General features: G+C 50.7%; 1 protein-coding gene across 14 annotated transcripts in view; it reads left to right on the top strand.

The window, feature by feature from the left end:
- Positions 1-24,792, top strand: part of TACC2 (transforming acidic coiled-coil containing protein 2) — a 251,580-nt gene that overhangs the window by 188,056 nt on the left and 38,732 nt on the right. For 8 of the 14 annotated variants that reach the window (XR_010341737.1, XM_064373782.1, XM_064373779.1 and 5 more), the window contains 3 exons: positions 9,162-9,298; positions 21,486-22,797; positions 24,738-24,773. Coding sequence is in view for 13 of the 14 variants with exons in the window: in XM_064373782.1 (XP_064229852.1) it covers positions 9,162-9,298; positions 21,486-22,797; positions 24,738-24,773 (1,485 nt within the window). In the remaining variant the exon portion in view is untranslated. The remainder of the gene's footprint in view (positions 1-9,161; positions 9,299-21,485; positions 22,798-24,737; positions 24,774-24,792) is intronic. The other 6 variants (XM_064373786.1, XM_064373781.1, XM_064373785.1 and 3 more) reach the window with 1 other exon arrangement.

Here is a 24,792-nt window from a genome sequence, read left to right as displayed (position 1 = left end):
CAAAGAGAACTTGGGGATACAGGTGTGTGAAGGAAACTGAAGGGGTGGTCCGAGGCTCTTCTTCCTTTGTTTGTCCTGACACTTGATTCACAGTCTGGCCTTTCTCCAGGAAAGCATAGCAGGATCCACTTACAAATTGGTGAAATCATGAGCCCGGGTTGTGGGGGCTGGCTCAGTGTCACTCCGCACGTCCTGGAGTTGGCCCACAGCCACTAGAAGGTCTCTTCTCTTTTGCAAAGAGCCTCGTGTTGTCACAAGTAAGCCGATTTCAACACCAAGTATGTATGTGTTAGGGGAGTGAGTTTCAGCAGACACATGTATGCACACCCACATGGGCACAGGGCCACACTGAGCCCCCTTCATTCTGGAAGCAGTCCCCGGGCCCTGGATCTGGTTGTATGTCCCTTGAGGGGAGGATGAAGTTGACCTCAGCACCACCCAGAGCTCGCCCTTTCCTCAGCACCCTCTGTTGTCCACCAGCGGCCTGGCTTGGCACCAGCCACAGTTTGTACCTGGCCTCCAGGGTCTCTTTCCTATCCAGCTCAGCAGCTTTGACCAAGTAAAACAGAAGACTTGGTCTGCTTGCTAGCAAAATTACATTTTCCCAAGTTTATTATTATTATTTTTGAGACAGAGTCTTGCTCTGTCACCCAGGCTGGAGTGCAGTGGCACAACCTCGGCTCACTGCAGCCTCTGCCTCCCAGGTTCAAGGGATTCTCATGCCTCAGCCTCCTGAGTATCTGAAATTACAAATGCACACCACCACACGCGGCTAATTTTTGTATTTTTAGTAGACACAGGGTTTCGCCATCTTGGCCAGGCTGGTCTGGAACTCCTGATCTCCTTGTGCTTTGAGGCCAAGGGCAGAGTCAGAGCTGCAATAATGATGGGGAGGCAGTATCCATACAGTCATGCGTATCCCCAATTATGTGACAGTCCCTGGGCCTGGGAGGTCAGGTGACTTCCCTAAGGTCACACGCTTGTCCAGGGGAGCTGAGAGGGAGCCTGTTGTGGTCTCTGGCTGTCTGTGGGTTGCCTGCCCTCCATCCCACCTTCTGATTGCCTTTTGGGGAAGTCTGTGTCCCCATTCCATTGAGTCTCAGCAGGTTGCTCATTTATTAAGTTTCCCTGCTGTGTTCCAGCCAAGAGACCCAAGAAAAGCCAAGTAGATGCTCCCTCCCTGGAACTTAAACCGTGAGCTGAAAGCCAGAAAATAGTGGCAGGGCTGAAGTGCCCTCATTTCTGTCTCTTCAGATGTGGCTTCTTAGCCTCCTTGGGTTTTCAGGAAGTCCCATTCCGCTTTAGTTTATTTATTTATTAAGAAAAAAATTTTTTTGAGACAGAGTCTCACTCTATCATCCAGGCTGGAGTGCAGTGGTATGATCTTGGGTCACTGCGACATCTGCCTCCCAGGTTTAAGCGATTCTCTTGCCTCAGCCTCCCAAGTAGCTGGGATTTTTGAATTTTTAATTTTTTTTTAGTAGATATGGAGTTTCACTATGTTGGCCAGGCTGGTCTTGAACTCCTGACTTCAGGTGATCTGTCCGCCTTGGCCTCCCAAAGTGCTGGGATTACAGGTGTAAGCCGTGGCGCCTGACCATGGTTAGTTTCACTCCAGAAGTGGGTTCCTGTTTCTTGCAGCTGTATTCGACTAACACCTGGCCATAGCCCAGCCATGGGACTCCTTAGTCTGCGGTGCTGTTTCCTTTTGGGCATGCCGCTGCCATAACCTAGCAACGGTTAGAACGGTGATGGCTAGTGTCCTGGGTACCCTGGAAATGTCAAAACATAGCCACAAAGTGATAGCTACTTGATTCTGAAAGTAGGACCTGCTGGGAATCTCGGGGTAAATATGTTGCCACCTGCTTTGATTTTTCTTGAGGCAGCCATAGGTGTCAGCCTGGAAAATTCTAGCAGCCTGGCTTGCCAGAGCTAGCTCTGTGTTTGTTCATGGAAGACAGCACCTGGCTGGCTGCTTCTCAGTCACCTCATTGTCCATTGGGTCTCGGCATCTGCTTGTGTTGAAATCATGTTCTTATTTACCTAGATATTGATATCACGGGGCAATTCCTTTTCTATATGCAGGACAGATGAATTAAAGTACAAGATCATTTTGTCAGCCCTTAAAATATGACCATTCTGATCGTACCATTTTATGCCAGAGAGGTGTGTGTGTGTGTGTGCATAGATTGGGGAGGGGGGAAGCTTTTATTGGCAAGACTATCTGAAGGTCTCATTCAGTGGAATATTTTGTTGAATAGAATCTAGCATGCAGCCGTTTCAAAAATACCCACTTACTCACAGATTTATCAAACTCTTACACGAGATGAAGAGATGAATGAGACTGTCTGATCTGTCGCTGCGGGCTCAGTTTTGTCTCTGGAAGGTCTCTCTCTCTCTTCAGGGATGGCAGCTGGTCTTTCAGCCTGGACAATGCTGGCTGGTTTTCCCCAAGCAGGACTTTTGTCCCGAGCTGTTGCTTTTACCTGGGCTTGATCTTCAAGGGAAAAAGAGGTGGGAGGCGGAGGGGAGCTCAGAAGAAGGAAGCCCCTATCTTTGGCCTGCACTGTGTCCTTTCACTCTGAGGGGTGGTCCTAAGACCCTCCCTCCAGCTCCCGGATCCCTTTCATGTTCAGAACTGCAAACTGGAATTCTAAGGAATTGACCTAGATTCAAGTATGGAAGTCTCCTCTTCCCCTTAAGCAATGCTTAAGAAGGAATTATTTCTTGATAATCAGGTAACATTCAAATGTTATATAAACTATAGATTTTTTTTTTTTTTGAGACGGAGTTTTGCTCTTGTTGCCCAGGCTAGAGTGCAGTGGTGTGATCTCAACTCACTGCAACCTCCACCTCCTGGGTTCAAGCAATTCGCCTACCTCAGCCTCCTAAGTAGCTGGGATTACAGGCATGTGCCACCACACCCGGCTCACTTTTTCTATTTTTAGTAGAGATGGGGTTTCTCCATGTTGGTCAGGCTGGTCTCGAACTCCCAACCTCAGGAGATCTGCTTGCCTCAGCCTCCCAAAGTACTGGGATTACAGGCATGAGCCACTGCACGCAACCCCTATAAACTTTAAATTTCCAGGATGAGTGTTGTGTTTAGAGCAAAGGCTCTGTTTAGAGGAAGTGCTTAATGAAGGTAGGCCCAGCTATATGGAATTTCTAGCTATGGCTGTCAAGCATGGGCTGGTTACCTTGGGCAAGCCACTTCAGCTCTCTGGGCCTTAGCTGGGGTAAGTGTATTGGAATAGGATATGATCTCTAAATTTTCTTCCAAAAGATGTTATGGCCTTTGCAATTTATTATTCCAAGGCTTTGAATTATCTCCAGTAAAACTTGAGCAAGTGTAGCCATTTAATGATATACGGGAAACTACATCTATAGTACCTCTTTATTGAAACATGCTTATGTTTTAGTTAGAGATACATTCACATGTTCACACGTGTGTCTGTAAGTGTGTATGTGTATATTATATATGTGTGTGGATGCTGATCTTAAACTCTTTTGTTGTTGTAGTTCATAGAGATAAAAACCTGAAAATATTTAAACCAAATCACCAATACAGGGAAATAGGCCCTTGGGATCTGCGTTTTCCAGCTACCTGCCTCTTGCTTCGGGGCCAGTTTCCATGCCCTTCTTTGACAGAGTGTCAACTGTAGAGCTGCTTAGTTCAGTATTGTGTGGAGCAGAGGTTTCTCTGTGGGACTTTGAGACCAAGAAAGTACTTCAAACAATGTTTTTTTTTTTTTTTTTTTTAATTGCATTTTAGGTTTTGAGGTACATGTGAAGAACATGCAAGATTGTTTCATAGGTACACACGTGGCAGTGTGATTTGCTGCCTTCCTCTCCTTCACCTATATCTGGTATTTCTCCCTGTGCTATCTCTCCCCAACTCCCCACCCCCCACTGTCCCTCCCCTATTTCTCCCCAACAGACCCCAGTGTGTAGTGCTCCCCTCCCTGTGTCCATGTGTTCTCATTCAAACAATGTTTTTAAGCCATGCCAGTTCACAGTGGAGGAGCTCGGTAGGGCCCTGTTCTGGTGGCAGCAGTCTGTCCACACTGGGGTCACATGTTTCTCTCTTCCTTTCTTGTTTGTGCACACTGCACTGTGTGCTATTGGATACCCTCAACACATTGATTGCCATATACTGATACATTAATCCAGTTTGTACAGCTGGTAGACCCTCCTGCCCTGTCTGCCTTATTCAAAAATATTCCACGATCACAGGACAGGCCGTTAAAAATCAGGGGCTGCATGGCGATTCCTCAAGGATCTAGAAATACAAATATCATTTGACCCAGCAATCCCATTACTGGGTATTTACCCAAAGGATTATAAATCATTCTACTATAAAGACACATGCACACGTATGTTTATCGCGGCAGTGTTCACAATAGCAAAGACTCGGACCCAACCCAAATGCCCATCAGTGATAGACTGGATAAAGAAAATGTGGCACATATACACTATGGAATACTATGCAGTCATTAAAAAAGGATGAGTTTATGTCCTTTGCAGGGACATGGATGAAGCTGGAAACCATCATTTTCAGCAAACTGACACAAGAGCAGAAAACCAAACACCGCATGTTCTCACTCATGGGAATTGAACAATGAGAACACATGGACACAGGGAGGATAACATAACACACTGGAGCCTGTTGGGGGCAGGGGACTAGGGGAGGGATAGCAGGGGGTTGGGGGATTGGAGAGGGATAACATTAGGAGAAATACTTAATGTAGATGACGGGGGATGGGTGCAGCAAGCCACCACCATGGCACGTGTATACCTATGTAACAAACCTGCACGTTCTACACATGTACCCTAGAACTTAAAGTACAATAAAAAAAAAATCAGGGGCTGTTTGTAATTACTCATGGGTGCATCTCAGGACTCTTTCCAGTGATGTGCAGCCGGGGGAGAGATCAACAGGCATCCTGCTGCCCTTCATGTCTCCAGCCCCCAGAGTCAGATTTTCAGGTTCCTCCAAACAACTCAGTTGCTGTCCATGGTAGCCCTTATAATACAAGCATATTGCAAATTGAACTTGCTAAAAATATTTGGAAGCCACAGATGTAGTGAAAAGGGCATAGATTTTGGAGGCAGGCAGTTCTGGATTTGAGACTTCGCTTCCATCATTTAGTAACCATACGGCCTCTGGCAAAGGAATTCGGCCCTCTAGTGCCGAATTGTCTCATCTGTAAAATGGGCCTGCTCTCTGGCAGCCAGGGTCTTTTTTTTAAGAGTCAAGGTCTTGCTCTGTCCTTCAGGCTGGAGTATAGTTGTGTGATCATAGCTTGCTGCAGTCTCTAACTCCTGGACCAAAGGGATCCTCCTGAGTCAGCCTCCCATGTAGCTGGGATTACAAGTGCGCACCACCATACCTGGCTAAGCAGGACATTTTTGAAGACTTTAGATGTGTGTACCATGGGCTTACTTTTGTGCCTGACACATTATAGTATATTCAACAAATGGTAGTTATTATGCTTTTCATGCTGATAATTAAAGTGTTACAGTTCAGGTGTGTCCAATCTTTTGGCTTCCCTGGGCTGCATTGGAAGAAGAACTGTCTTGGGCCACACATAAAGTACACTAACACTAATGATAATTGATGACCTAAAAAAAAAGAAAGAAAGAAAGAAATCACAACAAAGTCTCATAGTGTCTTAAGAAAGTTTACGAATTTGCGTTGGGCCTCATTCAAAGCTGTCTTGGCCGCATGCAGCCTAGGGGCTGTGGACAAGGTTGGTTTACACTGTAGAAATATAGATATTTTGTTGCATTTGCATATTTCCTTCTGGGGTGGACATAGCATGTGCATATCCTGATAAATCTATTTTCCTCTAATGTAGAGATTTCAGCAGATTGTAATGACAACATTTCTCTTTCTGCCACATCTTTTGCAGCAAATTTATTTTCTTTCATTTTTAAAATGTGTGAAGGCTTAACAGAATAATTTCTTATACTTTGGTTTTTTTCTAGTAGGAAAAAAAAATCAGAGCCGGTGGGAATTGTGTTTATACACTGGGACCCCAAAGTGCTGCTTTATTTTTATGTACTGACTCGTTGGGGTGGGCTGTTGAAATCCTTGCTCTTAGAAATGCATTTGAGCCCCTGGGAAACTGAATAGGGAAAAAAGAGATAATTAAAAAAGCTGCCATCCACCTCCTCTAATTAACTGGCTCTCTGCTCCCAAGAGAGGGTTCAGAGATACGAAAACAAGGCAGGCAGCACAGGAAGGGAATGCCATCCTCGTGGTCCACGTGACCTCTGGTGTTTTGATGCAGAAATCGTTCATAGTGAACAGGCAAGGGACCACAAAGGGGCTTGGTGTGCCCTGGCCACCCCATGCTCTGTCTTCCACACAGGGTGAGAGTGAGTGGCGGTCCCTCTGGGCAGGTGCGCGGGCTGGGCAGCTGCTGCAGCGGAGACCTCATTGGAATTCAGCAGCTAGAACCGAGGGGCATCCGGCCCTCCCTGTTGCTTGCTTGTGTGGTTGAGAAAGAGCAGGGCCTTTTGTGCTTCAGAGCCTGACGTGGCCAGTGCCCAGGAATGCAGGAGCCAGGGGACAGATGAGCCCTCAGGCTTTCCCTGAATCTCTGCGTGAGTAGGGCAGCCTCTGGGCCTCTGGACGCTGGAGAAGCTCATAGCATCTGTGGCTGGTGGTGCAGCTAACTTTTTTGGTGACATTGAAAGATATTTAGATCCAAGAGATACCAGCAGGGGAATTAGGGGTGGGAATTTGGGCGACAGAGGCTGTTCTTCAGCGGAAATGGCCTATGCCTCCTGGCAGACATGGTCCCCAGTGGAATGGGCCCGGTGGATGTGGACAGCGGTGACCAGCAGTGGGGACTCCAGTCTGCTGCACCAGGGAGGCTCTGGAAAAAGGCAAGTTAACTCTGTATCGTGTCAGTGTTGCTAATGATGGTGCAGTGCTCGGGGCCTGGTGAGGAAGCTGGTTCCCAGGGCTGCACCCGGGGCTCTGCATCGGGCCGCCAGGCTGATCCGAACTCTCATTCTTCTTTATGGCTCAGTTGTGTGACGTCCTTTTGTTTTCCACAAGGATAAACAGATGCTTCAGGTACCTGGATCTGTTGTTGTGCAAGTGTGGATCTTACATTCTCCCCACAGACAAAAGCTAAGCCCTTTGATATTAATGAGTGTTTGTAAGAAGTCAATATCTTCTGTTGTGTTTGCATGAATTATTTCCTCATGAAATTTAATAGTAGACTGGCTTTGGCTCATTGAACCCCGTCAAAAGCAGCGATGATGTTTCTTTTAAACTCGTTGGTTCCCTGGAGGCTTTGTGACTGGTTGGAGGAGCCAAGGTCCTTGGCGGGGTGGAGGGGGACAAGGGGGTCTTTGGCACTGATGAAATAGCTCACTAACAAACTAGTTGTAAAAGCATTGATACAGACTTTCTGAAGGGAACTCACCAAATTGCTCTTTCCTCTGGTCCCAGCGGATAATTGGAGGGATTGGTTTGGTTCCTGGTGCTCTCTGCCAGCTGGCTGGTGGACTTTAGAAGATGGTGACCTCTCCTGGGGTCCCTGGTCCTTTGGTCCTTGTGGAAGCTCGCCAATGTGAACATCTCACAGCATTGGGTTGCGTGGCTCGGTGACACCGGTGCAGCTTGGTGCACACACTGTCCGTACTCACCTGCCAGGTCACCCTGATTTTGTGTCTTCACCAGATGTGCTTGCTGGGATTGTTTGTGCCAATCAGCCACCCTAAGTGTCCACCCTCTTGATAATTAACCCCCTCGTTGCAAATGACGAAATCAGTATTTTGGTCTGTCTAACCCTTCCAAAATGGATTCAGCCCAGCTGCTGCTGCTGCTCGGCGCTAGCTGTCCTCTGAGGCAAGGCTGGGCTCGGGACCGCAGGCCCTTGGCATCTTGAGCATAGGTGGAGCCAGCTTGGTACTGGGGGGAGCCTTATTCTTTCTGGCTTAAAATTGAGTCACCTTATTCTTTCTGGCTTAAAATTGGTGGCAGCAGGGTGATGGGGAGGGCTGTCTGCTGGTTATTCCTCTTTTTTTTATTTTTTTAAGAGACAGGGTCTTTCTCTGTCACCCAGGCCGGGGTGTATTGGCACAGTCATAGCTCACTGCAGCCTCAAACGTCTGGGCTCAAGTGATCCTCCTGCCTCACACTCCCTAGTAGCTGAGACCATAGGCACGTGCCACCAAGCCTAGCTAATATTTTTATTTTTATTTTTTATAGAAATGGGGCCTTACTACGTTGCCCAGGCTGGTCTCAAACACCTGACATCAAGCGCTCCTCCCACCTCAGTCTCCCAAAGTGCTGGGATCAGAGGCGTGAATCACCGCCCCTGGCCTGTTGGTTCTTCTTCAGCGCAGGCCAAGGCTTGGCCAGTGGCTTCTCCTTGTTAGTGGGCAGAGTTTCTCCAGATGGATTTTCGGTCCAGTTTTCTGGATGAAGAGCCTTCCTTGAGAACAGACTTTCCTGCAGACCAGCGAGGGCCATTTTTTTTTCACTGTGTCGGGGTTGGTGGCTGTGCTTTGTGTTGGTCTGATGCGCCCTCTGCCTGGCCGGCTGGCTTCATTCATTCACTCCATTCACCCACTCACCAGATGTTCATTCCCGGCCCTCTGCTATAGGCTCGGGGATGCTGTGATAAACAAGGCCAGCTACCCTCCTGTCTTTTGAGCTCAGTAGAAGAGAAAGACAGTAAACACTACTAGAATAAGTGTATACTCACAAGTTATGAGAGGTGCTGAGAAGGCAGGGCAGTGGAGAGGATGATGGGGTGGGATCCTGTGGGTGAGTTGGCACCATGGCATTGAACATGCAAATGCCTCTCTCTCTCTGAATCCATACCCAATAACGAGCGTGTGTGGAAGTTCATCCAGAATCTGCCCTGTGTGTATTTGCCACTAAGGTGAGAAGCGTGTATTTCCAGTAGAGCTGAGTTCAAAGAATACATCATTTGTGCAGTCAGAGCCACTGATAAGATTCACCCTTGGGAATCACGACTGAGAAAATTACTTTCCTCTCATCTGTCCCTGCACAGTTGAATTGAGCAGCGAGCTAGAACCCACCACTGGCTCTGGGTCCAAAGGCCACACTTGCTTAGCCGAACTGGCCCTGGGCCCCTGTCTAACCTGTGCTGCTTCTCCCTCTCTCTCATCAGGAGTTCTGATTCTGAAGAGGCATTTGAGACCCCGGAGTCAACGACCCCTGTCAAAGCTCCACCTGCTCCACCCCCGCCGCCCCCCGAAGTCATCCCAGAACCCGAGGTCAGCGCACAGCCACCCCCTGAAGAACCAGGTAACCAAGGGCAGGGAGGCCCCGGAGAGCCGTGTGGCCGTGAGCCCCGGGGGAGATTAGCGACAGTTCCTCTGGTGCACCCACCCCAGGGGGCTGAGTTGGCCTCTTGGCTTTGAGTTGTGCTTGATGCGGCTTTTGTAGTTTACTTGAAGACGTAGGGTAAGGTGATACATTGGATTATTCTACATTTGCTTTGCAGTATTTGAGGGGCGGCCTCTGGGGAGATTGGGTTCGGAGGAGGGCAGTGGGTCTCGGATGTTCACAGCACAGTCTTGGATTCCAGCTTTTGGCCCCTTGCTCTTGTAAGAGTGTTCGTTCTGGACAGCCCTGTAATCTACATGAGTATTCCCAGCACCAGGCTTGGGGAAGGAAGGTAGTAAAGGGTGAGGATAGAGGGGTAGACATTCACAGCAGACCATGGTGGTTTGTTTATTCCCCATTAATCTCATGTCACCTGATTTCTTATTACTTTTCCCACATCTCTTCTCCCTTAGTATGAGTGAAAACACCTTGATGTTCCTTTTAGACGGGTCATTAGTGGACAGGTGGAACAGATCCCCTCCCCACGCCACCCCTGGGGGGCATTCGTGCCTCCCACAGTTACACCAGCACAGAGAACCACCTCTCCCATGGAAGATGCATAGGCGCCTGGAAGAGATGGGGCCTGCCAGAGAGGGCCCCACAGGCCGGCCAGGGGGCCGGGTGGCATTGTCCTTAGACCTGGACAGCTCTGGGCCCCACACCTTAGAGGACCCCACTGTGGCCTTCCTTGGCCCACAGCCCTCCCATGTGATGAGGAGTCTGCAGGGCCAGACCCCTTCTAGACCACACAGTGGATACCTGCAAGATGCCACTGCCAGGGTCCCCCTTGTCCCCTTCTCCTGGCCCTTCCTCCTGAGGGCAAATGGTACCTAAGAAGGAGCCAAGGATGGGGCTGGGCTCCTCCACTGTGCTCTTGCCCTGGCCGGGAGCCAGGTAAACTGTACAGTAAAATAACATTTTGACCTTGATGCTGGTTTTAGAAAGAAATGGGTGGAATTCTTTTTATCCGCCCTGGGTTCTAGCAACCCATTGTTTTGGAAAGGATGTACACTCCCGGGGCGTTGTTCCTAAACCAGTAAGTCCCTGTGCTGGGGCAAGGGGGCAGGACAGTGTTCATGAGAGCTGATGCCTTTGCTGGAGTTCAACAAAAACTGCTCCCGTGTCCCCCATCTGTGACAGCTCATCAGCCGCAGCAGTGTCTGGATTCGGCTGACCAGTGTAGACACCGGGCTCCGGGAGGATAGTGACTGGTATTTCTTCGATTTGAAGGTAGAGAAGAGCCAGGAGCACTATCTATAGTTCTCAGAAAGTTATTTGCATCTCTGCCTTTATTTTGTATGATAAAGCATATAAAACTGTATTTCCCATAATATTTTTAAAAAGTCACCCATAATTTTTAGTGGAAAGTGGCTGAATGACAAATACATTGTAATCTCTAGGTCAAATGTGTAATTAAGAATAAAGTATTCTTGGCCAGGTGCGATGGCTCACACCGGTAATCCCAGGGTTTGGGGAGGCAAGGCGGGTGGATCACGAGGTCAGGAGTTCAAGATCAGCCTGGCCAACATAGTGAAACCCCTTCTCTACTAAAAATACAAACATTAGCTGGGTGTGGTGGTGCACACCTGTAGTCCTAGCTACTGGAGAGGCTGAGGCAGGAGAATCACTTGAACCTTGAAGGCAGAGGTTGTAGTGAGCTGAGATCACGCCACCGCACTCTAGCCTGGGCTACAGAGGGAGACTCCATCTCAAAAAAAAAGAAAAAAGAAAAGAAAACAGTTTAGAAGAGAATGATGGCATATTACAGGGCATGTTTCATCCCCAGACACCAAGGAGTGTGCAGAGAAAGCCACTTCTGGCCACAGGCATGTCTCCTGGGATTCCCAGTGTCCTGCCGGCTCCTGGAGAACAGGATGCCACTCTGTTCTTTTCTTTGGTACGGTCCTTCTTCCTTCTGCCTAACTTCCTTTCAGCAAAGCAAAGAACAATCTCCATTAAAAACGAACATGCACAACACCCACCTCTCTGTTAGATGGCAATTACTAAAAGAATGAGCATTATTGAGGATTAAGAGATAACCCCCACCCCAAAGGAAGGGGCTGGAAAGTTAATTGCTGCGGATTCACAGCCCCTCAGAACCTTTGATTACACCCATTGGACTGTTTGAACGGGGACTTCATGCTTCTCCTCCTTTGAAAACGGCAGTGAGCCTAGCTGTGTAAGGGTTGTACACTGAGGAGACTTACGGTTGGAACTGTGTCTGCCGAAAGCCCCCCTAGCTTGGGCTGTACAAAGATCCATTTGATTTGCTGCCCTGGTAAAAAACCACCTCCCAGATGGAGGGTCCCCTCGTCCATTCTGCAGACCAGCATGGGGCATTACAAAGGCGTGGGAAGGCAGCTGTGCTTGCTAGCATAGGTGGCTGTAGGAGAAGAAAGATTCGTTCTGAGAACCACAGGAAAGAAGGGCGCCGGGGGGAAATCTATTGTTCACTTTCCTCTGCACAGTGCCTGGGATGTGGCAAAAGGTGCTGCGGGAACCACGTGAAGTATAGACAAGACCTTTGGCTGTGAATAAAGATGTGGTTTTTCCTCCTGCCAGCCCACATTTTATAAAGCACTCACTTGCCCTACACTGGGTCCTACCAGCGTCTCTGTGCTCTCTGGGATGGAAGATGTGGGCCGGAGCAGCCCTGCCAGCCTGTCCTGAGAGCTGTAGCCTGGACCACACTCCCGAGGCAGAGGATGGGGCAAAGGATTGCACCTGCCGCCAGCTGGGGCGGGCCAGGACTCAGCTCATCTGAGCGCAGTTCCCTTATCTGTAAAACGAAGAGGGTGATCTGTGAGTCCCTTCAGATCCTTCCTGCTCTGGTCTCCCATGGTCGTGTGAACAGAATGCTTGGCTGATGTACAGTGACTGTGTTATTAGAACTCAAAACTGGCCACCGAGGGGCATAATTACACGTAATGTAATTAAATAATGGCTCCCAGTCAAGCATTTGCCTTGTCTGGGCTGTGCTAGGTCCTCTGAGTGTTTCATGTCCCACGCAGGTGAGGGAGGATTGGTGATGCCGCATGCACACAGCATCTCTGTACAGTGGATGTCTTCCCCTGATTCCCAGTGACACGCGGAGGTTACGGACCTCGTGTGCCATCTCTCAGCCGATGAGGGGCTCCGGTGTCAGAACCCAGGCCTCTCCACCTCCAAGCCCAGCTCCCTTCCATTTGGAGCTAGACTGCTCTCTGTGAAGGTGCAGTGAGCTGGTGCCTTTGTGCGCCTAGCCTGGGGCAGGCACTTAGTAGGTGTTAAGTGGAAGTCGTTGCTGAACCTGCCATTGCTCAGATGTGTGCTGGGGCAATCTTGCCAGCCTGTCCTGAGAGCTGCAGCCTGGGCCACGCCCCTGGGGCAGAGGATGGGGCAAAGGATTGCAAGTCAGTGGATGGTCAGTGGGGGTGACATGGCGGGAGAGCCGAGGCAGGTCCCTTCGGACAGTGCTCACCTGCCTTTCAGGGACATTGATGAACGCTGGGGAATGCAGCTTCTTTACTCGTTCTTGCGAGAAGACTGCCAAGCCCAGGGAAAGGCCCATGCTGGGGCCTCGGAGGTGACGGGAGCCTCCCTGTGCCCTGCATGCCTACACCTTTCCTCTCTCTCTGGGACATGGTCCCGCCAGGCACTGACTGTGGCACTGCACTTGGGGGCCCGAGCCATCGAGCTAGGGGTATATGGGTTCACGGCCACCAGATCCTAGCGCCAGTGCCCTCACCAGGCACTGACTGTGCTCCAAGTGGCTGGTAGTGGACGGCTCCCCTCACATTGACTTGGAATGGAACTCAGTGCCCAGCCTGGCTGCAGAGCACCCGGTGGCTTCCATTCTCCTTGGGTCTGCTGCTGGTCGTTGTACACATTGTCACCTGCCTTCATCTCTGAGCAGCCCACGTGTGGGTGTTCCCTGAAGCCACAGGAGACTTCCTGTCATAGGATGGGGCAGCCCAGAACCCAGCCGAGGCCCTTCCAAGCCTGGGGCAGGGACATAGAAGTGGGTGTCACCATGGCGTGTGAAGAGCTGGGGGCCGTGGCTGCCTTTTCCTGGCACCTGCTATGCCCTGGGCCAGGTGCTTATGGACTCTCCCTCCTCACCTGCACAGAATGCCCGATGACAGCTAATGACAGCACACTGTCTTACGTCCGACCAGGCGGCTGTCACAACATAACCACAGGCTGGGCACCTGTTAACAACAGAAATGTATTGCTCACAGTTCTGGAGGCTAGGAAGTCCAAGATCAAGGCTCTGGCAGATGTGGTGTCTAGGGAGAGTGGTTTCTGTTTTCTGTTCATAGACAGCATCTCCTCCCGGTGTCCTTGCATGGTGGAAGGACACACAGTCTTCCTCAGGCCTGTTTTGTAAGGGCACTAATTCCACTCATGAGGACACTGACCCCATGAGCTCATCATCTCCCAAAGGCCCCACCTCCTGATGCCATCACCTTATGTGAGGATTTCAACATAGGGATTTTGGGGATCCACACATTTGGACCAGAGCACACAGCGAGCTGAGGCCGAGGCTTTTCAGGCCTGGGTCTGGTTGCCACAGGCACTTGGACCCTTTTTGGCCAGCTGCTCCCCCTTCACGATGTGAGTGTTTCATGTGCCCAGGTCTAGGGAACAGATGAGATCACTGGAGATTCTGATGCAGCCCAGGCAGAGGCTGGCACTGCATCCAGGGGCCCCTGGCCATTGAGCCAGGGATATTTGGGTTCACAGCCACAGATCCAAGACCCGTTCATCCTAGGCTGAGGGGATGGTGGACAGTTTGGGGGCTGCATAGCCAGGTGAGGAAGTGAGAGGATGGCGACCTTACCTGCCTGCAGTGGCTGTGTTCACACGGGGGGATGGTGACCTCATGTGTCCTGTGCCCCTTGGATGGAGGCACCAACAACCTGGCGGGGCCCCAACCGTCTGGATGCATGTTCACTTCCTGTAATGACCTCGCCGGAGGGGCTGGATTGCACTCCACATCCACACAGGCACAGTGGGCCACGAATGGACTGTCGGGGGCTCCCGCAGACCCCAGTGGCTCAGCCATTATCCTCCTGGGAAGACAGGGGTGTAACCAGGCCCCATAGGTGTCCCCTGTTATGGACAATGTTTGGTGATGTAATAGAACAATAGTAACACTGCGGGGGAGGTACTAGAGACAGTGACATCGAGGCACAGCAAGGTTGAGGAACTTTGGCCAAAGACAGCGAGCTGATGAGTGGCAGAACCAAGGTTTCCACCACTTTTTATCTGACTCTGGACTCCGAAACCGACATCTTTTGAATCTGACATTATGTTAGTGGTCTACCTTTGTGCTGTCTTCTTTAGCTTTTAAAGAAAGCACTTAGGCAGGGTGCGGTGGCTCACGTCTGTAATCCCAACACTTTGGGAGGTCAAGGTGGGCGGATCACAAAGTCAGGAGATCAAGACCATCTTGGCCAACATGGTGAAACCCCGTCTCTACTAAAGATACAAAAATTAGCTGGGCGTGGTGGCGCGTGCCTTTAATCCCAGCTACTCGGGAGACTGAGGCAGGAGAATCGCTTGAACCAGGGAGTCAGAGGTTGCCATGAGCTGAGATGGTGCCACTGCACTCCAGCCTGGGTGACAGAGCCAGACTCTGTCTAAAAACAAAAAGCAAGCACTTTTCCATAGTGTCCCATTTCATGCCTGCTTGTAAAGGATGAGGAGTGGCCCCAGGTCACAGCCAGTGTTATTTCCCCCATTGTCCTCTCCCTCTACCTTCAAATGAGCAGTTAAGTCAGACTTAAACCGACAGAGCTCTTGTGCTGATGCTGGGGCCTGGCCTGGGGGCCCGTGACCCCTTGGTAGGCAGCCCACCAGGGAAGAGCCCCAGCAGGACAGCAGGTGGGGACGTGGCAGGGAAAGTTGCTCATCTCTGGCTGACACGAGAGAAGTGACAGTCAGCGAAGCAGGACAGAGAGGGACATGTGGGCTGGGCATGGTGGCCCATACCTGTAATCTCAGCACTTTGGGAGGCTGAGGTGGGAGGATCACTAGAGCCCAGGAGTTCGAGACCAGCTTTAAAAACTAGCCAGGTATGGTGGCATGAGTTTGGGTAGCTACTTAGGCGGGTGAGGTAAGAGAATCGCTAGAGCCTGTGAGTTTGAGGTTGCAGTGAACTCTGGTAACGCCACTGCATTGCAGCCTGGCTGACAGAGTGGGACCCTGTCTCTTTAAAAACAAAATGGTGACCTGCGGCATGTTCTAGGTGGAGCCAGGACCAGCCTAGAGCTGCTGAAGTCCCAGCTGTCTGAACCACCCCCACAGCACAGTGGGGCTGTCACTCCGACAGTGCTCCTGGCTGCCTTCTTACTTCCTACCCTACCTAGCAAAGCCTCCCCTTAGGTTCTCCCCATCCTGACTGTGGCTCTGTTACTTAGATGCTCATGAGGCCAACTCTGCTGGGAACAATTTGGTTTATGTAAAGAGAATTCAATTTCTTCCTCACTAAGTGAGTTAACATGATCAGTAATTGTCTGTCCCCACAATGCCTCCACAGCACTTCTCCCTCTTGATATCTGGGAATTGAGCAGAAGTTGAGAGCAGATACACGAGAGCAAGGTAGACCTCAGTAAGCAGAGGAGCACAGACCCGGCTGGCGGGGGTTCCGGGGACCCAGTGGGGTCTCCATGAGAGCCTGAACACCCTCTGGTCTGAGGACAGAAGGCACCCATGGCACAGGCTTCCTGTTGTCTTGCTGGTCAATTTTGGGTTTGGTTTCTCGAGCTCTCTGTTTTGGCCCACGTCGGAGGACAGTGGGCACTGAAGGACAACCTCTGCCTGGCACTTCTGCAGCCCTGATGCCCCACAATTCTGAGGTGAAATCCACACGGAGAATTGGAGCTCAAAGGCCCATCCTCAAAGCCCACCCATTTTTGTGGCCAAATACTAAAGTGTTGCCACTGGAGGTTTTAAGAGTGAGGCTAGGCCCAGACAGAAGCGGATGAGGTGAGCCAGCCCAGTTCCAGACTTCCCAATGAGCAGATGTACCTGTGGCACCTGCTACGAGGGGGGCTCTGAGCCCCACCCCAGCCCTGCGGAAGGAACTGCTGCTCTGCAGAGGAAGGGAAGGGTGGAGGCGGAGTCTAGGGTTTTAATGAGCGTCTCAGGTGTGTCTTAGGCTAGGCAAATTTGGGAAATGTTGAATTCATCATGGACTTGCTCTGAGCTTCCCACAGCCACCAGCAAAATGCCACACAAAGACCAAGTAATGCTTTATTTCTGTCTTGTTAGCCTACTTAAAATGGAGACCTTTTCCCAGAATAAATATTACTAATTGAAGGTAGTATTCATAGATTTAGAAGATATAAAGCCATGCTCCCTGTGTATGAGACCATGTACCCATGATGTGTCAGCTTAAGAGGAGTCTGTGAGTGCCGGGCCACACCTCTGGCTCTCTGGGCACCAAGGATCCCTGCCCGGAGTGAACTCACTGGGGGATGGGGTGAAGGAGGGGAGGATGGAGAGGAACCAGTGCGGTGACTGGCAGCAGGTGCTCCTGTGAGAAACAGCCCAGCAAGGCTAAGAGTGTGGCCTTTGGAGAAGGTGACGTCAGCTGGGTGATGTCGGCTGCCCTGTCCTAGCTATCTCCCTTTCCTGGGAATCTCCTGTCATTCTAACACATTGCCTTTCCCTCCACTTGGGGGTTGTATTGCCCAGCACTGGTGCTGTGGGCTGAATTGTGGCCCCCACATTCGGATGCTGAAGCCCCAACCCCCAATGCGATTATTGCAGGGAGGACCTTTACGGGAGGCAGTGAAGGTTGAACGGGTTCATACGGGTGGTGCCCTGACCCCATGGGGACCAGTGTTCCTATTCGAAGAGGAAGAGACCAGGTGTGCGCACAGAGAAAAGGCCATTTGCAAACCAAGGAGAGAGGCCTCAGGAGAGACAAACCCACTGTCCAAGACACCTTGACCTCGGACTTCTAGCCGCCAGCACCGTGAGAAAGACATTTCTGTGGTTTAAGCTGCCCAGTCTGTGGTCCTTGGTGATGGCAGCCCAGCAGGCTCACGTAACTGGGGTACCTTAGTGAGCCTTTTCATCTGATGAGCCGCGGGTGCTGACTTTGTCATCAGACTGAGCCAGAAACCTGGAGCCTGCGTGCAAGGCACTGTTTTCCAGGGCACTGCCCAGATCTGTGCCAATGGAGACATGAGGTGGAGGAAGTGTTGTGGATGGAGTCATTTGGGGTCCTGTCCTTCCTAACCTCTATGTCCATGGCACACCCCACAGTGGCTGATGTCTAGGAGGCATCCCGGGTTATTTGTGGAACGAACTAATGAATCACACAGTTGATTGCATCTGCATCTGTCTTCATGCAGATGTGCTGTGTGGATGTTTAGAAATCCAGTAGGGAAGGCCAGGCTTGGTGGCTCACGCCTGCAGTCCCAGCACCCCAGCACTTTGGGAGGCTGAGGTGGCAGATCACTTAAGGTCAGGAGTTCGAGACCAAAATTTGTTTTATTTTTGTAAAAATACAAAAATTAGCTGGATGTGGTGGCACATACCTGTAATCCCACCTACTTGGGAGACTGAGGCAGGAGAATGACTTGAACCTGGGAGGTGGAACTTGCAGTGAGCCGAGATTGCACCACTGCTCTCCAGCCTGGGTGACAGAGTGAGACTATGTTTCCAAAAAAAAAAAGAAAAGAAAAACCCAGTAGGGCAGCAGGGAGGACTGGGAACCCAGGTGACCACAGGGGACCCTCTAGCCCTGTGAGGGACCCCGCCAAGCAGCCTGCTCTGTTGACCAACACAATAAGACATCGGTTCCCAACCAGGGAGGATTCTGCCCCCACCAAGGGTACATGGCAGTGTCTAGAGACAGTGTTGTTATCACATTGCGGTAGGGGGTGGGGACTACTGGCATCCAGTGTGTAGAGGATAGGGTTGCTGCTAAGCATCCTACAGGGCACAGGACAGCTCCCAGGATAAAAACCTGGCTGTCCCCAAATGTCCATCATGCCAAGGATAAGAAACCTTTCGGCAAGATGAGGTTTCCTGGCTCGTGTTGATCTAATGAGAGCCTGTCAGTGTTAAAGAGGAAAGCCATGCTAAGCAGGCACGAGCTCTTTCTTCTGGAGGAAGCAATGAGCAGTTGGTTCAGCTGCATATCCGCTCAATGTTGGGTGATTACTGCTGACATCTGAAGGGCCTCCGAAGGCCTCCTTCTGCAGGCTGCAGAGGCATGTGTAACGGCCTGAGAGGGAGAAGGCTGGTGTTGGTGGGCCTTGCTTTAGAAATGACAGGATACGCTGGGCACGGTGGCTCACGCCTATAATCCCAGCACTTTGGGAGGCCGAGGCGGGTGGATCACGAGGTCAAGAGATCGAGACCATCCTGGTCAACAGGGTGAAACCCTGTCTCTACTAAAAATACAAAAATTAGCTGGGCATGGTGACTCATGCCTATAGTCCCAGCTACTCGGGAGGCTGAGGCAGGAGAATTGCTTGAACCCAGGAGGCAGAGGTTGCGGTGAGCCGAGATCGCGCCATTGCACTCCAGCCTGGGTAACAAGAGCGAAGCTCTGTCTCAAAAGAAAAAAAGAAATGACGGGATAGGCCGAGGTTCATTCTTCCTCCTGCCAAAGCTCATTTGAAAACCTAGTCCCCCTCAGCATACCCCTGGTCCTCTGTGCCCTCCGTGTATCCAGGGGCAATTACAGAGCAGGAAGATGAGGTCACTGCTGGTGGGAGGATGGGGTACTTGAGAGTACCAGGGCCTAGAGGAAATTGGGAGGGAGTTGATTTTAGAAAGAAGGGAATCAACACCTTTTGAAATGAGAAGGAAGAGGGGTGCTTGGAGAAACCATGTCGTAGAAAGAGCTCTGTATTTAGGACCACTGCACCAGGTAGGCCCTGGGTGGAGAAGAGGAGAGTGAGAGGCTTGAAACCAGGACCAGCTCAGAGACGTGCTTCCAAATGATGCTTTCAATCCAAGGGTTTATTGATCCTGTAAGAAAAAGTGTGACCAGTCAAGGTGGAAACAAAGCTAAGGCTGGTCCCTAAACTCAAGAAGCTTGAAGTTTTTTTGTGTTGTGAGCTGATTTCTCTGCCAGGTACTCCAGGAGAAAGGTGCTTAGGAGCCAAGCTTGGTAAGCACTGTGCACAGTACTCACTGCCCAGAGATTTGCAGTCGTGAGCATGAATTGCTCGGAGAAAATCGACAGGAAGAGACCAGTTCAGGGGTTAATTGTGCATTTCCCAAACCTCGTTCTTTGTTGGGGTGAGAGGGCAGATTTAGCAAATGAAAATACGGGGTGCCCATTAAATCTGAATCTTAGATAAACAAAAGTATCCTTGAGACATGGGACATACTTACATTAAAAAACATGTTCATCTATCTGAAATTCAAATCCAGCTGAGCATCCTGTCCTTTGTCTGGCAAAGGGGGAAGGGGGCTGGGGCAGACCACCTGTCATGAGGCGCACATTGGAAACGCTGTCCCGGGTCTTATCCGTGCGGCGCCGTTTAGTCCTGGCTCTGCATCCTCCCAGTGCTGAGGCCTGCAGACCGCTTTATCATATTTGCCCTCTTGTCCAATGACACACTATTAGTTTTCTGGCAAATCATTTTCTGGCATTCTTGACTGCCTGGAGCAGCTGTGAACTCAGAAATGCATGAAAGATGCCGCTTGGTGCCAGCGGAACCCAGAGTAGCCGAGCCAAAGCTGGGGCCGGCCAGATCCCCATGGGGAGTTGGGGGTGGGACCTTTGAGCATCATTTGTCCAGCGTGTGCAGCATCTGTGGCGTGTTGGGGAAATAGGAGCGACCTCCTAGGCCGGCAGTGTCTGATGAGGTAGAAAAGCTGAGAGGAAGCAGCTAGGAGAGCAGTGAGAATAGGCGAGAGGCAAGGCCGAGAAGAGGCAGACAGGACTAAGGGAGAGGTTACGGCTGGAGCTGCAGATGGCAGACGGCAAGTTCCACCACAGGTGCCGGGGTCTCCGTGGAAAGGCCCCTGTTCTTCACAGTGGGTCTGAGTCATCCAGAACAGGCTTGCTGGTGGCCGTGGCTGGTATTAACATTTATGGAAGACACCCTATACCTTCCTGCAGGATTTCTCTGTCCTACTGTCCCACTCCTGACCCTTGCTTTAGCCACACTGGCCTCCTCGCTCTTTCTGTAACACACAAGGGGTGCTCCTGCCACAGGGCCTTTACACGCACTGTTCCCTCTGCCCGGGATGCTTCCTCCCCAGGAGTCCTCCGGTTCAAGCACTTACCTTCATTCTGGTCTTTGTTCAGATGTCTCTTCAGAAGATCTTGCCTGATTACCTTATTTTAAAAGTGAAACTCTGTATCCTGGCTTTATTTTTTCCTTAACGTGTGTCACCCTCTGAAATTCTGTACAGTTTGTTTTGTTTTTTGTTTTTGTTTGTTTGTTTTGAGACAGAGTCTCATTCACTCTGTTGTCCAGGCTGAAGTGCAGTGGTGTGATCTCAGCTGTCTGCAACCTCCGGCTCCTGGGCTCAAGCTATTCTCCTGCGTCAGCCTCTGGAGTAGCTGAGATTACAGGTGGACACCACCATGCCTGGCTAATTTTTGTACTTTTTTAGTAGAGACAGGGTTTCACCACGCTGACCAGGCTAATCTCAAATGCTTGACCTCAAGTGATCTGCCTGCCTCGGCCTCCCAATGTGCTGGGATTACAGGCGTGAGACACCAGGCCCTGCCCTGTTTATTGCTTTATTCACTGTCTTCCCCTGAAGAATATAACTTCCAGAAAGGGAAGGATTTTGTCTATTTCTGTTCATTGTCGAATCTCTAGTACCTAGAACCATGCCTGGTCCTAATTAGGCACTTGGTGAGTGTTTTTTAACGAATGCTCTGAGCTGTTCTTTAATCAGTCCTCATCACCCCATTGTACAGATGAGGGAACACTGGGCAAGCCTTGCCTGGGTCTCCAGCTAATAATGGGTAGGTCAGGATCTGTATCAAAGTAGCGCACCCAGTAGTGGGCAGGGGGGGTCTGGGGCCGTGGCTTGTCAACCCTTCGCTAGAGGGTGTTGTTCTGGCACAAGAGGAGAGGTGCCCCAATGTGTCCTATGTCTGTAATTGATGGCTTTGTCTCTGTTTCCTCAGGATGTGGTTCTGAGACAGTCCCTGTCCCCGATGGCCCACGGAGTGACTCGGTGGAAGGAAGTCCCTTCCGTCCCCCGTCACACTCCTTCTCTGCCGTCTTCGATGAAGACAAGCCGATAGCCAGCAGCGGGACTTACAACTTGGACTTTGACAACATCGAGCTTGTGGATACCTTTCAGACCTTGGAGCCCCGTGCCTCAGACGCTAAGAATCAGGAGGGCAAAGTGAACACACGGAGGAAGTCCACAGATTCCGTCCCCATCTCTAAGTCTACACTGTCCCGGTCGCTCAGCCTGCAAGCCAGTGACTTTGATGGTGCTTCTTCCTCAGGCAATCCCGAGGCCGTGGCCCTCGCTCCAGATGCCTATAGCACGGGTTCCAGCAGTGCTTCCAGTACCCTTAAGAGAACTAAAAAACCGAGGCCGCCTTCCTTAAAAAAGAAACAGACCACCAAGAAACCCACAGAGACCCCCCCAGTGAAGGAGACGCAACAGGAGCCAGACGAAGAGAGCCCCATCCCCATTGAGGAGAATCTAGCATCTGAGACGAAGACAGACTCTGCCAAGACGGAAGGTCCTGGCCCAGCCTCATTGGAGGAGACGCCCCTTGAGCCTGCCACGGGGCCCAAAGCTGCCTGCCCTCCAGACTTAGAGAGTGCGGAAGGGGCTGTCCCCCCGGCCTCTGGAGGTGGCAGAGTGCAGAACTCACCCCCCGTCGGGAGGAAAACACTGCCTCTTACCACGGCCCCGGAGGTGGGGGAGGCAACCCCATCAGATAGCCGGGGGCAAGAGGACTCTCCAGCCAAAGGGCTCTCCGTGAGGCTGGAGTTTGACTATTCTGAGGACAAGGGTAGTTGGGACAACCAGCAGGAAAACCCCCCTCCTACCAAAAAGATAGGCAAAAAGCCAGTTGCCAAAATGCCCCTGAGGAGGCCAAAGATGAAAAAGACACCCGAGAAACTTGACAACACTCCTGCCTCACCTCCCAGATCCCCTGCTGAACCCAATGACATCCCCATTGCTAAAGGTACTTACACCTTTGATATTGACAAGTGGGATGACCCCAATTTTAACCCTTTTTCTTCCACCTCAAAAATGCAGGAGTCTCCCAAACTGCCCCAACAATCATACAACTTTGACCCAGACACCTGTGAGGAGTCCGTTGACCCCTTTAAGACATCCTCTAAGACCCCCAGCTCACCTTCTAAATCCCCAGCCTCCTTTGAGATCCCAGCCAGTGCTATCGAAGCCAATGGAGTGGACGGGGATGGGCTGAACAAGCCCGCCAAGAAGAAGAAGACGCCCCTCAAGACGTAAGTTCAGGGGTGGAGGTGGTAAGGATCGGAGGCGGGGGTGCGCATTGGCTGTAACCCTGGTCATGTGTCTGGATAACCTTCGACTGCCCTAACCTTGCCCCTGGGTGCTGTGATGATGCCACGCTTACGGCCGTTGCACCAGGCAGACAATAGACGTGTTTTCCTTCCTCTCTGCCGTCAGAGTGGAGGCATTTTCCCATCCACATACCCCTTTGTGTCCTTGGTCTTTTGCTTTAATAAATCAGTGGTCTAGAGCTTTACTTTTAGCCAAAGACCTGATGTTCAACTCGAGGGCAATCTGGGAGATCCCATGGCTAAAAGCTCCCTTGAAGATCTGGTCAATCCCCCTGTTGGTAACTAGTTGCTTTTTGGAGAAGCTAGGAGATATACCCTTTAAAATATTAAAATATATAGAATTTGTTTCTGCCTATTAATGAGACATTAGCCCAGGAGACAAACATAGTAGATTGCAGAAGGCCCAGGAATGAGAGATGTGGCCTGGGCCCTTTTCTGCTGCATGCCAACCACCCCATAAGAAATACCCCTCTTTGGCCGGGTGTGGTGGCTCACCGCCTATAATCCCAGCATCTTGGGAGGCTGAGGTGGGTGGATCGCCTGAGGTCAGGAGTTTGAGACCAGCCTGGCCAATGTGGTTAAACCCCTTCTCTACTAAAAATGCAAAAATTAGCTGGGTGTGGTGGCGGGTGCCTGTAATCCCAGCTACTCGGGAGGCTGAGGTAGGAGAATTGCTTGAACCTGGGAGGTGAAGGCTGCAGCGAGCCAAGATCAGGCCACTGTACTCCAGTCTGGGCGACAGAGCAAGACTCCATCTAAATAAATAAATAAATAAAACGAAATACTCCTCTTTATCTCCTTCCTTCTCTCCAGTCTTTTGTAGACAAAACCCCTGTAAGTTCTGAAGAGATAAATGGAACCTGAAAGCAGGGAGCAAATCCCCATAATCCCCTGGAAACCATTAGTCCTCGGCTCTGTGGTCCACAGACACTTGGCCAAGTACACTGTGCTTAAATACCAAACACCCATGGCTCCAGAATTCATCCCAAGACTTGCTCTCACATGGATGGTTGCTGGCCCTTTATTATTTGGCCCCTGTGGTTAATAATAGCTTGGCGATTTCCCTACTCTTATAGAAAGTATTGTCAATAATTTTAAAAGGCTGTGGAGATCCGTCTCCTGGGGAAAGACCACAGCGCTGGCCCCTCTGGGTCTGCCTGGCACGAAAGAGACAGGGTGACACGTTTACCTCCCATTCTGGGCTCCCCCTAACATTGAACATCTGAGAAGAACGCAGAGGAGGTTTGACAGCAGGGTTTGACCTTGGATTACCCTGCCACTGTCTAGTGGTGGCTGGAGGCCATCCTGGCCAAAATGGGGACTTTTCTTTTCAGTTACCCAACTAGATCCTTCCTAGAGACAGCCTAGAATTCATGTTGGAAACTTTATTTCAAGCCGGGAATAGAAGTCTGATATGCCTAGACTGCAAAGCCATGCTCTCCCATCTGTGGAATGAGAGCCGACTGCGGCCACCACCACCTCCTCCTCCGAGATATATTCTGTATCTCATAGGCGCCCCCAGCCACTTTCTTGTTTGATCATCAGAGCTAACAGGGATCGGGGAAGTTTACCCAGCTTGTGGTCTCACCTCTAGTGCAGATAAGGACTTTGGCTTGGAAGACCCTGCATTGGTCTGATAAAGCTCTTGGGGCACCAGTGCTTTGTGGGATCGTTAGAACCGAGAGAGGAAGCTGTTCCCCAGCAGCCCCTTCCAAAAAGCTGGGGCACTGTCCAGCTTCAGAGGTAGACCCTGTAGCGATGGCTGCCATATCCTAACCCATCAATAACCAGTTGCCTGCAGATTTATCTTTTTTGTCAGTTCCTTCTGTCTGTCTCTCTTTTTCTTTGTTTTCTTGTCTTAGGATGGTTGAAGATGTGATGTCTGTGTGTTCTCTGTTGTAAGTAAATTTAATGCAA

This window comes from Aotus nancymaae, unplaced genomic scaffold (genome assembly GCF_030222135.1).
Source record: "Aotus nancymaae isolate 86718 unplaced genomic scaffold, 86718_ANA_hifiasm-v0.15.2.pri h1tg000010l, whole genome shotgun sequence".
Classification (NCBI taxonomy): Eukaryota; Metazoa; Chordata; class Mammalia; order Primates; family Aotidae; genus Aotus; species Aotus nancymaae.
The sequence above is the reverse complement of the archived record's forward strand: the minus strand, read 5'-3'. Positions and strand labels throughout refer to the sequence as shown.